Source organism: Heterodontus francisci, chromosome 4, assembly GCF_036365525.1.
Source record: "Heterodontus francisci isolate sHetFra1 chromosome 4, sHetFra1.hap1, whole genome shotgun sequence".
Lineage (NCBI taxonomy): Eukaryota > Metazoa > Chordata > Chondrichthyes > Heterodontiformes > Heterodontidae > Heterodontus > Heterodontus francisci.
This window is the reverse complement of record NC_090374.1, coordinates 87,242,808-87,258,076: the sequence shown is the minus strand read 5'-3', so window position 1 is coordinate 87,258,076 and position 15,269 is coordinate 87,242,808. Positions and strand designations below refer to the sequence as shown.

Below are 15,269 nucleotides of genomic sequence, written 5' to 3'. Positions count from 1 at the left end.
TTGTGCTGTCCTGTTCTTTGTTCTAAGAAAATAATGAACAACGCGCCAACTTTCACTCTCACACACACACACACACACACACGAGGTTTACACACTGTTACCAATGAGGCGGGAGGTGTGCGCTATTTATTCTAGTCCCACTTCTCCACAGGTCACAACATAGTATTAAATTTTCCCACTTCCTGATACAGTCAATCATATACTCTATTTTTCCCAGAATATAACACACTAACCAGGTTTCTTTAATGAACAACAAAATTATCAGTTTATTATAAAACAAGTCCTAACTAGTATTGAAGTAAAGCACGAACACACAGATTTTAAATTTTAAAGTTCTCTTTTTACCTTAGTCCCTTCACACTCACACACACACACACATATACACCGGTTAACTGAAACGATAAAAGGGGTTGTTATGAATTCAGAGCTCTGGTACAGTCAAAAAAAACACCCGGGCAAATTACTTACTCATTTTTGAAGACAACAGCAGCTGAGATAAAAACAAGAAATACTCAGCAGGTCTAGCAGCATCTGTGGAGAGTGAAGCAGAGTTAACGTTTCAGGTCAGTGACCCTTCATCAGAACTGGCAAATGTTAGAATTGTAATAGGTTTTAAGCAAATAAATTGGGGGTGGGGCAAGAGATAACAAAGGGCAAGGTGTACCAGAGGGTCACAGAGAGTAACTGACCAGAAGGTCATGGAACAAAGATGAGATATGTTATTCTAAAACTGGCATACAGTCTAACTTCTGAGTACACATAGACAGGTCACTGAGATCCTTCAGAGCAGTTCTTTTCAGGCGCTGTTGAGAATTAATTTTAGCAGGCTTTCTTCAGAGGCAAGAAACGAGATGTATCAACACAGTGGACTTCACAGGGTCTTTTAGGGGGTTTCTGGAAAGTGAGCTGGGTTGTGGTCTTCTGTCCTTCTTTGACACTTCAGCAGCAGACTTAACTTTACTTTATCTCACTCCAGAAGATAAAACCACACACACTGATATGCAACCAAAAAGTTTGAGAGTTTTTTTCTACCCATTCCAGGTGCACTCTGCCTGCTGCTGGACTTGTCCAAGCAAGGGACACCTGTCACCTCTTTGCCTCTGTTACCAGCATTTCTGTTCAATTTTTGACTTGAGTCATGTGACAACCAGTAACATTCTTGCCAATCCAGTTCCTTCAGTGACCTCTTGATGGCTCTCTTTTTTAAAAAAAAAAAAATTGTCCAACATTTATTCAGTTTAACTATAAATTCCTTTAAAAAATATCTTAACAAAAAACTATCACTTCCATGACAACACACACAAATAGGTTTCAGAATGGGGAAAGGCAGTTCAGTTGAGTTAGAGTCCATAAAAAAGGTATACAGTCTGTGGAGTTTGAACATAGAACAGAGAACATAGAACATTACAGCGCAGTACAGGCCCTTCGGCCCTCAATGTTGCGCCGACCTGTGAAACCATCTGACCTACACTATTCCATTTTCATCCATATGTCTATCCAATGACCACTTAAATGCCCTTAAAGTTGGCGAGTCTACTACTGTTGCAGGCAGGGCGTTCCACGCCCCTACTACTCTCTGTGTAAAGAAACTACCTCTGACATCTGTCCTATATCTATCACCCCTCAACTTAAAGCTATGTCCCCCCGTGTTTGCCATCACCATCCGAGAAAAAAGACTCTCACTATCCACCTTTTCTAACTCTCTGATTATCTTATATGTCTCTATTAAGTCACCTCTCCTCCTCCTTCTCTCCAACGAAAACAACCTCAAGTCCCTCAGCCTTTCCTCATAAGACCTTCCCTCCATACCAGGCAACATCCTAGTAAATCTCCTCTGCACCCTTTCCAAAGCTTCCACATCCTTCCTATCATGCGGTGACCAGAACTGCACGCAATACTCCAGGTGCGGCCGCACCAGAGCTTTGTACAGCTGCAGCATGACCTCATGGCTCCGAAACTCGATCCCCCTACTAATAAAAGCTAACACACCATATGCCTTCTTAACAGCCCTATTAACCTGGGTGGCAACTTTCAGGGATTTATGTACCTGGACACCAAGATCTCTCTGCTCATCTACACTACCAAGAATCTTCCCATTAGCCCAGTACTCTGCATTCCTGTTACTCCTTCCAAAGTGAATCACCTCACACTTTTCCGCATTAAACTCCATTTGCCATCTCTCAGCCCAGCTCTGCAGCCTGTCTATGTCCCTCTGTAACCTACAACATCCTTCGGCACTATCCACAACTCCACCGACCTTCGTGTCATCCGCAAATTTACTAACCCACCCTTCTACACCCTCATCCAGGTCATTTATAAAAATGACAAACAGCAGTGGCCCCAAAACAGATCCTTGCGGTACACCACTAGTAACTAAACTCCAGGATGAACATTTGCCATCAACCACCACCCTCTGTCTTCTTTCAGCTAGCCAATTTCTGATCCAAAGCACTAAATCACCTTCAATCCCATACTTCCGTATTTCCTGCAATAGCCTACCGTGGGGAACCTTATCAAACGCCTTACTGAAATCCATATACACCACATCCACGGCTTTACCCTCATCCACCTGTTTGGTCACCTTGTCAAAAAACTCAATAAGGTTTGTGAGGCACGACCTACCCTTCACAAAACCGTGCTGACTATCTCTAATGAACTTATTCTTTTCAAGATGATTATAAATCCTATCTCTTATAATCTTTTCCAACATTTGACCCACAACCGAAGTAAGGCTCACAGGTCTATAATTACCAGGGCTGTCTCTACTCCCCTTCTTGAACAAGGGGACAACATTTGCTATCCTCCAGTCTTCCGGCACTATTCCTGTCGACAATGACGACATAAAGATCAAGGACAAAGGCTCTGCAATCTCCTCCCTGGCTTCCCAGAGAATCCTAGGATAAATCCCATCTGGCCCAGGGGACTTATCTATTTTCACACTTTCCAAAATTGCTAACACCTCCTCCTTGTGAACCTCAATCCCATCTAGCCTAGTAGTCTGTATCTCAGTATTCTCCTCGACAAATTTTCTTTCTCTACTGTAAATACTGACGAAAAATATTCATTTAACGCTTCCCCTATCTCCTCTGATTCCACACACAACTTCCCACTACTATCCTTGATTGGCCCTAATCTATCTCTAGTCATTCTTTTATTCCTGATATACCTATAGAAAGCCTTAGGGTTTTCCTTGATCCCATCCGCCAATGACTTCTCGTGTCCTCTCCTCGCTCTGCTTAGCTCTCCCTTTAGATCATTCCTGGCTAGCTTGTAACTCTCAAGCACCCTAACTGAGCCTTCACGTCTCATCCTAACATAAGCCTTCTTCTTCCTCTTGACAAGCGCTTCAACTTCTTTAGTAAACCACGGCTCCCTCGCTCGACAACTTCCTCCCTGCCTGACAGGTACATACTTATCAAGGACACGCAGTAGCTGCTCCTTGAATAATCTCCACATTTCGATTGTGCCCATCCCCTGCAGTTTCCTTCCCCATCCTACGCATCCTAAATCTTGCCTAATCGCATCATAATTTCCTTTCCCCCAGCTATAATTCTTGCCCTACGGTATATACCTGTCCCTGCCCATCGCTAAGGTAAACCTAACCGAATTGTGATCACTATCACCAAAGTGCTCACCTACATCTAAATCGAACACCTGGCCGGGTTCATTACCCAGTACCAAATCCAATGTGGCATCGCCCCTGGTTGGCCTGTCTACATACTGTGTCAGAAAACCCTCCTGCACACACTGGACAAAAACTGACCCATCTAAAGTACTCGAACTATAGTATTTCCAGTCAATATTTGGAAAGTTAAAGTCCCCCATAACAACTACCCTGTTACTCTCGCCCCTGTCGAGAATCATCTTCGCTATCCTTTCCTCTACATCCCTGGAACTATTCAGAGGTCTATAGAAAACTCCCAACAGGGTGACCTCTCCTCTCCTGTTTCTAACCTCGGCCCATACTACCTCAGTAGACGAGTCCTCAAACGTCCTTTCTGCCGCCGTAATACTCTCATTGATTAACAATGCCACACCCCCCCCTCTTTTACCATCTTCTCTGTTCTTACTGAAACATCTAAATCCCGGAACCTGCAACATCCATTCCTATCCCTGCTCTACCCATGTCTCCGAAATGGCCACAACATCGAGATCCCAGGTACCAACCCATGCTGCAAGCTCACCCACCTTATTCCGGATGCTCCTGGCGTTGAAGTAGACACACTTTAAACCAAGTTCTTGCTTGCCAGTGCCCTCGCGTCCTTGTAACCTTATCCCTGACCTCACTACTCTCAACATCCTGTACACTGGAACTACAATTTAGGTTCCCATCCCCCTGCTGAATTAGTTTAAACCCCCCCGAAGAGCACTAGCAAATCTCTCCCCCCCCCCCCCCCCCCACCCCCAGGATATTGGTACCCCTCTGGTTCAGTGGTTCAGTGATTCAGCTGGTGCCTAGCTGAGTTCATTTGTCCTGAGGCATTCAGTTTGAAGTGGTAGATGATTGGTTCGGTGAGTCTCTTGGAGATAGGGATGTGGATGATTTCCTCCAGTGGGGTTTCTGATTGTAGCCGGATTATGCAAAGTTAACAGGCAGGAGTTGAAAGCTTTCAAGCTGGAATGGAGACAGAGAGAGAGAGGAACCCTCACTTAGGGTATGCTCATATCAGAGTCCAATTGCTTCTCCTCTGCTGCAGGGAAAAACACCATCTTAAAACAACAGATGGGGAGGGGCTTGTCACATGACAGTCACTCAGTCATTCAAACATAGCAGTTAGCAGTATTTCTCTGCTTGCTGAGAGAACAGGTAGTTCCTTTAAACTTCCTGGGCCTTGGTTCTTGCTGGGGACTGAGCAGGCATTTCACCTCTCTCCTCACAGTCTTTTGCAATGTAGGATACAATGTAGCAAACTAGGTGATCATCTTAAGCTGAAATGATGACTTTGCTGGTAGCTTGTCTTTTAAAAATATATAAACTCAGATCTCCAGTCAGTGGATTCAAGAAAATTATCATTCAGCAAAACACATTGATATAACAATATATGTAAAAAGGAAACATTTTCAGGGCTTTTGGGAAAGATCAGAGGAGTGGGACCAATTCGACAGTTCTTTCAAAGTGCTGAGGTGGGTATGATTGGCTGAATGGCCTCCCTGTGTTCCGTATGATTCTATGATTCTGTGTGCTCTGCTTTTGAACCAATTCAGCATGCTGCCTGCAATGTAATGAACCAATCAGAGGCCTTCTAGCTCGAAAGCAGCAGCAGGTTGCCAAGGCGGGTAGTTAAGGGAGAGGGCACTTCAAAATGGAGGTGGCCTCCTTGCGACAGACCATGGAGCCAACACTCCAGGCAAGCTTAGAGACCCTCCTTCCTTTCCTGGGTGCAGCAACAGCCACAGAATGCCCTGTGAAGGGTTTCTCTTCCCAGCCACCCCACCCCCCAATACTGGTGACCTGGCCGCAAAGCCATTTTTATATTTTAAATTTTAAAAAGTTGGAAAGTAGGCCCCTCCATTTTGAAGCACCCTCTCCCTTCCTTACCTGCCTTAGTAACCTGCTGCTTTTGAGCTAAAAGGCCTCTGATTGGCCCACCAGCTTTGACAGCCTGCCTGACATCCTTAATTGGACAACAAGCCCAACCTCTGGCCATTAATTGACTGCTCTGAGGAAATCATGTTGAGTGACTGTTTTCCACACAGTGTGGGCCTCTGACCCCCATTTGAGCCTGACAGCAGGGTTCAGAAGCCCACAGGGAAAATTCTGCTCTTAGTGTCTTAAAAGAAGTAGCTGCGGAGATACTGGATGCATTGGTTGTAATCTTCCAAAATTCCCTAGATTCTGGAAAAGACCCAGTGGATTGGAAAACCACAAATATAATGCCCCATTCAAGAAAGGAGGTAGACAGAAAGTGGGAAATTTTAGGGCACTTAGCCTAACATCTGTTGTTTGGAAAATGCTGGCATACATTATTAAGAAAGTCGTAGCAGAACATTTAGAAAATCATTATACAATTAAGCAGAGTCAACATGCTTTTATGAAAGGGAAATCATATTTGACAAATTTATTACGAATTCTTTGAGGATGTAACAGGAAGAGTAGCTAAAGGGGAACCAGTAGATGTAGTTGGATTTTCAAAAGGCATTTGATAAGATGCCACATAAAAAGGTTACAGGACAAGATAAGAGATCATGGAGTTGGTTGTAATATTTTAGCATAGATAGAGGATTGGCTAACTAATGGGAAACAGAGAGTCTGGATAAATGGATCATTTTCAGGTTGATAAACTGTAACCTAGTGGAGTGCCACAGGGATCAGTGCTGGGGCCTCAACTATTTGCAGTCTATATTAATGACTTGGAAAATGGGACCAAGTGTGTTGTAGCCAAATTGGCTGACAATACAAAGGTAGGTGGGAAAGAATTTGTGAGGAGGACACAAAGGCTGAATTTTCTTGGAGGCCCCAAACGGATCCTCGCGGCGGGGGGGGTGGGGGGTGCGGGGGGGGGTGGGGGGTGGTGGGGGGGGAGCAACAATCACTGACCAGGGATTTTTACTGGGGCAACATCCCCTTAATTAGCAAGAAGACAGGCTCCCTGTCCAATTAAGGGCAGCAGGTGGGCTTTCAAAGTTGGAGGGCTAATCAGAGGCCTTGCAGCTTGAGAGGAGCAGCTGGCTGTAGTAAATGGTAAGTAACTGAGAGGGCACTTCAACATGAAAGTGTTCTCTCACCAACTTTTATAAAAATTGGCTTGTGCCAAACCACTCCCTGTAGATCTCAGCAACTTTAAATAGCAGTAGAAAACCACCAAACACTTTACACCAGAAGAACGTTTGTGCACTGTGGACACCATTTTGGAATCAAAATGGTACATATAGCGCCAAAGGTACAGGTGCTACACAACTAAACTTTGAGCATATGTCCCTATTTATAAAGACAAGATTCCATTTGCCTTTTTAACCACCTTATCAACTTGTTCTGCCACCTTCAAATTTTTGTAGGTAAATCCCTAGGGCTCTCTGTTCTTGCACCGTCTTTAAAATTATGCCATTTAGTCCATTTTGCCGCCTCATTCTCCTTCCAAAATGTAGCACTGCACATTTCTCTGTGTTAAATTGCATCCACAATATTCCTGCCTATTTCACCAGTCTGTCTATGTCTTATGAAGTTTGCTACTATCCTCCTCACTGCTTACTGCATTTCTGAGTTTCATGTGCAAACTTTGAGATTATGCCCTCTATACCCAAGTCCAGTTCATTAATGTATATCAAAAAGAATAATCCCAATATGAATGCCTGGGGAGCACCACTGTATACTTCCCTCCAGTCTAAAAAAAAAAGTGCCTTATTGTTTTCTGCTTTCTGTCCCTTAGCTAATTTTGTATCCATCCTGTCACTGCCCTTTATACCATGGGCTTCAATGTATATTTTTTTTATTCATTCATGGGATATGGGTGTCGCTGGCTATGCCAGCATTTATTGGCCATCCCGAATTGCCCTTGAGAAGGTGGTGGTGAGCTGCCTTCTTGAACCACTGCTGTCCTTGGGGTGTAGGTAGTCCGACAGTGCTGTTAGGAAGGATGTTCCAGGATTTTGACCCAGCAACACTGAAGGAATGGCGATATAATTCCAAGTCAGGGTGGTGTGTGGCTTGGAGGGGAACTTGCAGGTGGTGGTGTTCCCATGCATCTGCTGCCCTTGTCCTTCTAGATGGTAGCGGTTGCGGGTTTGGAAGGAGCCTTTGCGAGTTGTTGCAGTGCATCCTGTAGATGGTACATACTGCTGCCATTGTTTGTTGGTGGTGGAGGGAGTGAATGTTGAAGATGGTGGATGGGGTGCCATTGAATCGGGCTGCTTTACCCGGGATGGTGTCAAGCTTCTTGAGTGTTGTTGGAGCTGCACCCATTCAGGCAAGTGGAGAGTATTCCATCACACTCCTGACTTATGACTTGTAAATGGTGGACAGGCACTGGGGAGACAGGAGGTGAGTTAGTTGCCGTAGAATTCCCAATTGACCTGCTCTTGTAGACACAGCATTTATGTGGCTGGTCCAGTTCAGTTTCTGGTCAATGGTGACCACCGGAATGTTGATAGTGGGGAATTCAGCTATGGTAATGCCATTAAGCGTCAAGGGGAGATGGTTAGATTCTCTCTTGTTGGAGATGGTCATTGCCTGGCGCTTGTGTGGAGCGAATGCCACTTGCCACTTATCAGCCCAAGCTTGGATGTTGTCCAGGTCTTGTGGCATATGTACATGGGTTGCTTCAGTATCTGAAGAGTTGTGAATGATGCTGAACATTGTGCAATCATCAGCGACAATCCCCGCTTCCAACCTTAGGATGGAGGGAAGGTCATTGATGAAGCAGCTGGAGATGGTTGGGCCTAGGACACTACCCTGAGGAACTCTTGCAGTGATGTCCTGGGACTGATTGACCTCCAACAACTACAACCATCTTCCTTTGTGCTAGGTATGACTCTAACCAGTGGAAAGTTTTCCCCCGACTCCCATTGACTCCAGTTTTGCTAGGGCTCCTTGATGTTATACTCGGTCAAATGCTGCCTTGCTGTCTAGGACAGTCACTCTCACCTTATCTCACCTCTGGAGTTCAGCTCTTTATTCCATGTTTGGACCAAGGCTGTAATGAGGTCAGGAGCTGAGTGGCCCTGGCAGAACCCAAACTGAGCATCAATGAGCAGGATATTGCTGAGCAAGTGCCACTTGATAGCATTGCCAACGACCCCTTCAATCACTTTGCTGATGATCAGGAGTAGACTGATAGGGTGTTAATTGGCCAGATCAGCTTTGTCCTGCTTTTTGTGTACAGGGCATACCTGGGCAATTTTCCACATTGCCGGGTAGGTGCCAGTGTTGTAGCTGCACTGGAACAGGTTAAATTTATTATTATCTTAAATTTATGCCTCCAGGATAGGCCATTTGAAAGTACATACTTTGTATCACTGGAATTGTGAATACGAAGTAGGGAGCATTAGTACAATCATTATACAGATTAATAATATGTAAAATAGTGCATATTATTGATTGAAAGAAAAGATTTACAGCTGTAAGAACAAAATAAGTAAATGACAAACCACACAAATAATAGGTGACAATATTTTGGATTTTTTTTATCTTCAGGATTGATTCTGCGCTTGGTTTGCTGCTCCTAAGTGAAGCTGCCAAAATCAACATGACTTGTTTGAAGGCTTTGACAGAGTTGGGCATGACTCTTGTATCATGTTGTAGTCCTCACTATTTTAAACAGGTAAAGGTGAAGCTACATGCTGTGTGATGCAAAATATTACCGATCACTCTTCTAGGAACTAGTTTTCTTTTAATTTAACATGAGATCAAAGTATTATAAAAAATCTCCTTCCCTGTATGTTAAATTTAAAAAGCTTGAAAACCGGGCAGCCATTCTGGTGTATGCCCGATGTAATTTCAGCCAGAGTACGGCAGAACAGCTGGAATCTAGGTAAACTAATGGAAATCTTTCTGGATAGATGTGTGGCGGAGGGAGCCTCCACTTCCTCCTTATTAATGCCATTGCCATGAGGGGATTCCCTACATCAGAAGTTCTCATGCCCTCGGTCTTCAAAGGGATCCAACATAGGTTTGTGTAGGTACGTGTGGCCAAATTAGTTGTAGTACTCAGCTCACTGGTGGATGTGGGGACACATGACAATCCAGGCTGGGATGGAGAAATAGACCCTTGAAGATTTAGACATAAATTTTAAAAATTTATTTTTATAAAATGAATGTGGCTCCCTTTGTAAAGGGCGGAGGTGATGGAGGGCCGAGGCTGGCAATAAAAATCTCAGGGAAGTGAGGGGAATTGGGCCAGCATGCACAATAAGCGAGGGGCAAGCTGATGCTATTTCAACACAGGTTAGAGGAAGTTCAGTCTGGTACGGCCCTCATTTCCACTCCATTAAGTTCAAGGGAGCTAGACTTTAACAATTATGGTGGACAAATACTGGGTGGCACCGTGGTTAGCACCGCAGCCTCACAGCTCCAGTGACCCTGGTTCAATTCTGGGTACTGCCTGTGTGGAGTTTGCAAGTTCTCCCTGTGTCTGCGTGGGTTTCCTCCGGGTGCTCCGGTTTCCTCCCACATGCCAAAGACTTGCAGGTTGATGGGCAAATTGGCCATTATAAATTGCCCCTAGTATAGGTAGGTGGTAGGGAAATATAGGGACAGGTGGGGATGTGGTAGGAATATGGAATTAGTGTAGGATTAGTATAAATGGGTGGTTGATGGTCGGCACAGACTCGATGGGCCGAAGGGTCTGTTTCAGTGCTGTATCTCTAAATAAATAAATGGTTTAGCCAATCCTCACCACATCTGGCTGGACTTCATAAATTATACTGGGTTCGACTCTCCTCTGCCGACACTTCTCAATATTCTGGGATCATCCTGTAATGTAACGATAAACCCAGCTTCTCCACTACTAACAGTCCTGTAGAATCATAGAATAAAAAAGCACAAAAGGAAGCCATTTGGCCCATCATGCCTGTGCTGGTTCTTTGGTAGAGCTATTGAATTGTTCCCACTTCCTTGCTCTTTTTTTCTATAGCCCTGTAATTTTTTTCCCCTACAAGTATTTGTTCAAGTCTCTTCTGAATGTTATTATTGAATCTGCTTCCACAGGTTACTAACAACAAACTGCATGACAAAGGTTTCCTCATGTCACCTCTGTTTCTTTTGCCAATCACCTTAAATCTGTGTCCTCTGGTTACTGACCTCTGCCACTGAAAACAATTTCCCTTTGTTTATTCTGTCAAAACTATTCATGATTTTGAACACATCTGTCAAATCTCCTCTGAACCTTCCCTGCTGTAAGGAGAACAACCCCAGCTTTACCAAGCTTTCCACATAACAGTATTTGTTCATCCCTTGTCCCATTCTCGTAAATTTCTTTTGCACCCTCTCTAAGGCTTTGACATCTTTCCTAAAGTGTGGTGCCCAGAACTGAACGTAATATTCCAGCTGATGCTTAATGAGTGTTTTATAAAAGTTCAGCATAACTTTCTTGTTTTTGTACTCTTTTCTTCTATTAATAAAGCCAAGGATGCCATATGCCTTATTAACAGCCTTCTCAATTCTCCTTCCACCTTCAAAGATTTATGTACATATACCCCCGGTCTTTCTGTTGCTGCACCCTCTTTAAAATTATGCCGTTTAGTTCATATTGTCTGTCCTCATTCTTCCATCAAAATATATCACTTCACATTTAATTAGCATTAAATTATATCTGCCATGTTCTGCCCGATTTACCAGTCATTGTCTCCCTAAGGTGTTACTGTCTGCCTCATTGTTTGCTACCTTTCTGAGTTTCGTGTCATGTGCAAACTTTGAAATTATGCCCTGTATACCCAAGTCCAAGATATTAATATATATCAAAAAGTGCAGTGGTCCTCATGCCGACCCCTAGAGAACACCACTGTATACTTCCCTTCAGATTGAGAACCAACCATGCACCAGTACTGTCTGTTTTCTGGCCCTTAGCCAATTTCATATCCATGCTACCACTTTATTCCCCAGAATTAGATACAACACTGCTTCCTTCCTCATTGGATAATAACACCCTGATCGATAAAGTTCTCTTGTACACATTTCAGAAATTCCTCCCCCTCTTTGCCCAAAATTTATATAAGAAAAGCAATGGTCCTAATACTGACCCATGGGGGACCCCGCTGCATATTTTTCTCTCATCTTAGTCCCATGAATTTTTATTTTGTAAACAAATCTATTATGTAGTACTTCGTCAAATGCCTTTTGAAAGTCCATCAACTGGACTACCCTCATCAACCCTCCGTTACTTCATCAAAGAACTCCATCAAGTTAGTTAAATATGATTTGCCTTAAACAAAACTGTATTAACTTTCATTTATTAGCTCACACTATTCCAAATGCTAATTAATGTTATCCCAAACTTCATAAACCCCTTTCCCCTACTTCCTCCACCCTCACCTCCAACAATGTGAGGCACTCATGGATTTCTTTGCCACTAAGATTGAGACAATCTGTTCAGCTGCTTCTATTGCTTCCTTCCCTTCATGTAGTCTAAAAGGCCAAATTTCCCTTGAGGTTCCTCCGTGCCCTAGTCCTGAACTCCCATCTTCCTCTAGTTTCTCTCCTGTCTCTGCTCATGCCGTCTCCGAGCTCATCTTGTCCAAGAGACCCATCTCCTTCTACCTCAACCCTATTCCCACTGATTTGCTGACCACCTAACTTCCCTTCCTGGCCCCATGTTAGCTGCTATTGGTAACGGTTCCCTCTCCTCAGATGCTGACCCCATCCCTTTTTTCACCCCTCTTCTAAAAAAACATCGTTGATGCTTTGCAAACTACTGCCATTTCCAACCTCCTTTTTTCTCCAAAGTCCTTGAATATGTTGTCTCTTCCCAAATCTATGCCATCTTTCCTGCAGCTCCATGTTTGAATCCTTCCAATCATCTTTCCATCTTGCCACAGTACTGAAATAACCCTTTGCAATGTCACAAATGGCATCCAGGGTGACTGGTAAACTATCCCTTTTAATTGTTTTTGAGCTGTCTGCTGCCTTTAATACAGTTGACTACATCATCCTCCTCCAATGCCTCTCCTCTGTTGACCAGCTGGGTGGGAGTGCATTCATCCTGGTTTAATCCTTACCTATCCAGTTGTGACCAGAGAATCACCTTAAATTGCTTCTCTTCCTTCTCCTACATTGTTATCTCTGGAGTTACCCAAGGATCTATCCTTGGCTCCTCCTATTTCTCATTTACATGCTGCCCCTTGGCAACATCATCTGGAAACACATCATGTTCCATGTGTACACTGACAACACTCAGCTGTACCTCAGCATGATCCCGCTTGACCCCTTCACTGTCTCTGATTTGTCACTCTGTTTGGCTGACATCCAGTATGGAATGAGCTGAAATTTCCTCCAACTAAATATTGAGAAGACTAAAGCCATTGTCTTCGGTCACCACCAAAAACTCCATTGCCTAGCACCAACTTCAACTCTCCCTAGCTCATATTTGACCCTGAGATGAGCTTCCAACCACATAGCTGCTCCATCACCAAGATCACTTACTTCCACCTCCGCCGTTCGCTCGACTCCACCCTTGCCTCAGCTCATCTGCTGCTGAAACCCTCATCCAGGTTTGACTATCCTAATTTTCTCCTGGCCGGCTTCTCTTCTTTCACTCTTCTAAACTTTGAACTCATCTAAAACCACATCCACCATCTTCAACATTCACTCCTTCCACCACCGATGCACAGTGGCAGCAGTGTGTACCATCTACAAGATACACTACAGCAACTCACCAAGACACCTTCAACAGCACCTTACAAACCCACGACCTCTACCACCTAGAAGGACAAGGGCAGCAGATGCATAGGATCAGCACCAACTGCAAGTTCCCCTCCAAGCCTCACACCATCTTGACTTGGAACTATATCACTGTTCCTTCACTGGTGCTGGGTCAAAATCCTGGAACGCCCTTCTGAACAGCACTGTGGGCGTACCAACACCACATGGACGGTAGCAGTTCAAGAAGGCGGCTCACCACCTCTTTCTCAAGGGAAATTAGGGATGGTCAATAAATGCTGGCCTAGCCAGTGGCACCCACATCCCATGAAAAAATTTTAAAAACTCTCTTCCCCGTATCCTAACTTATGCCAAGTCCCATTCATCCATCACACCTGTGCTCACTAACCTACATTGGCTTCCGGTCTGGCAACACCGTGATTTTAAAATTCATATCCCTCTATGGCCTTGCCGCTCCCTATCTGTGTAACTTCCTCCAGATCTACAACCCTCTGTAAATTCTGCACTCCTCCAGCCATTCTGGCTTCTTGCACATCCCTGATTTTAATCATCTGTCCTAATATTTCTTTGTGGTTCAGTGTCGAATTTTGTTGATAACGCTCCTGTGAAGCTCTTTGGGACGTTTTTAACAATATTAAAGGCACTATATAAATGCAAGTTGTTGACTAAGAACTGCTTTCCCATAGGTTATTCAAAATAGTCAAGGGCCTTGGGAGCAGCAGAGAATTTTGCAGATTGGAATGCACTTTCCCAGCCAAGTTGCTTTAGTTTTGGAAAGAAGAGATTCTGATGCAGAATAGGCGCTCCTTATCCAGTTCTCTGTTCTACATCTAGCTTTGGACTACACAAAATATACAAGGAAGAGCTGGTGTTCTTTGGCAGCATTATGATAAAGCAATAGAACACCAACAATTCTTGTTAGTATTGCTAAGTTAAAAATGTGAAACCGGCATGTAACTAGGAGATTCATTTTAATTATAGGAAAATGTGAGCACAGAAGATCTGCAAGTTTGTCCCTTGCAACTAAGCCATCTCTATTGCTGTATACTAGGAGACATTTGTCTCTATGGCAGCACCTCAGAAATCCAAAAGGCTGCCCTAATTGGGTGTGAAAATCCATTAAAGTCGCCCAATAGGACAAATACACCAGGATTGCTTCAACTTCTACAGATCCAACCAGCAACAACACCAGGAAGTGGTAAGTGCCAGGATAAAGTGCAAATTAGATTATAAAGATCCAAATTTGGTGGTAAAGCACCAGAGTAATTGATCATGCAACAACTGGTATTTACATGAAATTTCTATATCTGTCTACTTATTAAAACTTTACATCTGCATGCAATTCCTGTCTGCACAATCTAACTTGTTGCCATATTTTTCTCATTTTTTTGTTTCAATTTGTTCTGATTATAAAATTCTCTGTCCAAAATGTTTGAACTCCAGAGATTTTTGTCTGATTTACTCCATTATAACGATGAATGCTGATAGCCTCGCCAGTATTTTTAATGCAATATCCAGCCTAACGAGTTCTGGCTATAAACTTAAATAAAAGCAAAATATTGCAGATGCTGAAAATCTGAAATAAAAACTGAAAGTGCTAGAAATATTCAGGTCAGACAGCATCTGTGGAGAGAGAAGCAGAGTTAACGTTTCAGGTCTGTGACCTTTCATCAGAACTGGCAAAGGTGAGAAAAGAATTAGGTTTTAAGCAAGTGAGGGGGGTGGGGGAGTGTGTGGGGAAGAGAACAAAAGTTTAGTTTAGTTTAGTTTAGAGATACAGCACTGAGCAGGCCCTTCGGCCCACCGAGTCTGTGCCGACCATCAACCACCCATTTATACTTATCCTACACTAATCCCATATTCCTACCACATCCCCACCTGTCCCTATATTTCCCTACCACCTACCTATACTAAGGGCAATTTATAATGGCCAATTAACCTATCAACCTGCAAGTCTTTG

General features: G+C 43.7%; 1 protein-coding gene across 4 annotated transcripts in view; it reads left to right on the top strand.

Annotated features, from left to right (window-relative positions):
• The window catches only part of tmem232 (transmembrane protein 232), a 164,165-nt gene that overhangs the window by 88,386 nt on the left and 60,510 nt on the right, over positions 1 to 15,269 (top strand). For all 4 annotated transcript variants that reach the window (XR_010974875.1, XM_068029810.1, XM_068029809.1 and 1 more), the window contains exons 9-10: positions 9,131 to 9,257; positions 14,291 to 14,507. Coding sequence is in view for 3 of the 4 variants with exons in the window: in XM_068029810.1 (XP_067885911.1) it covers positions 9,131 to 9,257; positions 14,291 to 14,507 (344 nt within the window). In the remaining variant the exon portion in view is untranslated. The remainder of the gene's footprint in view (positions 1 to 9,130; positions 9,258 to 14,290; positions 14,508 to 15,269) is intronic.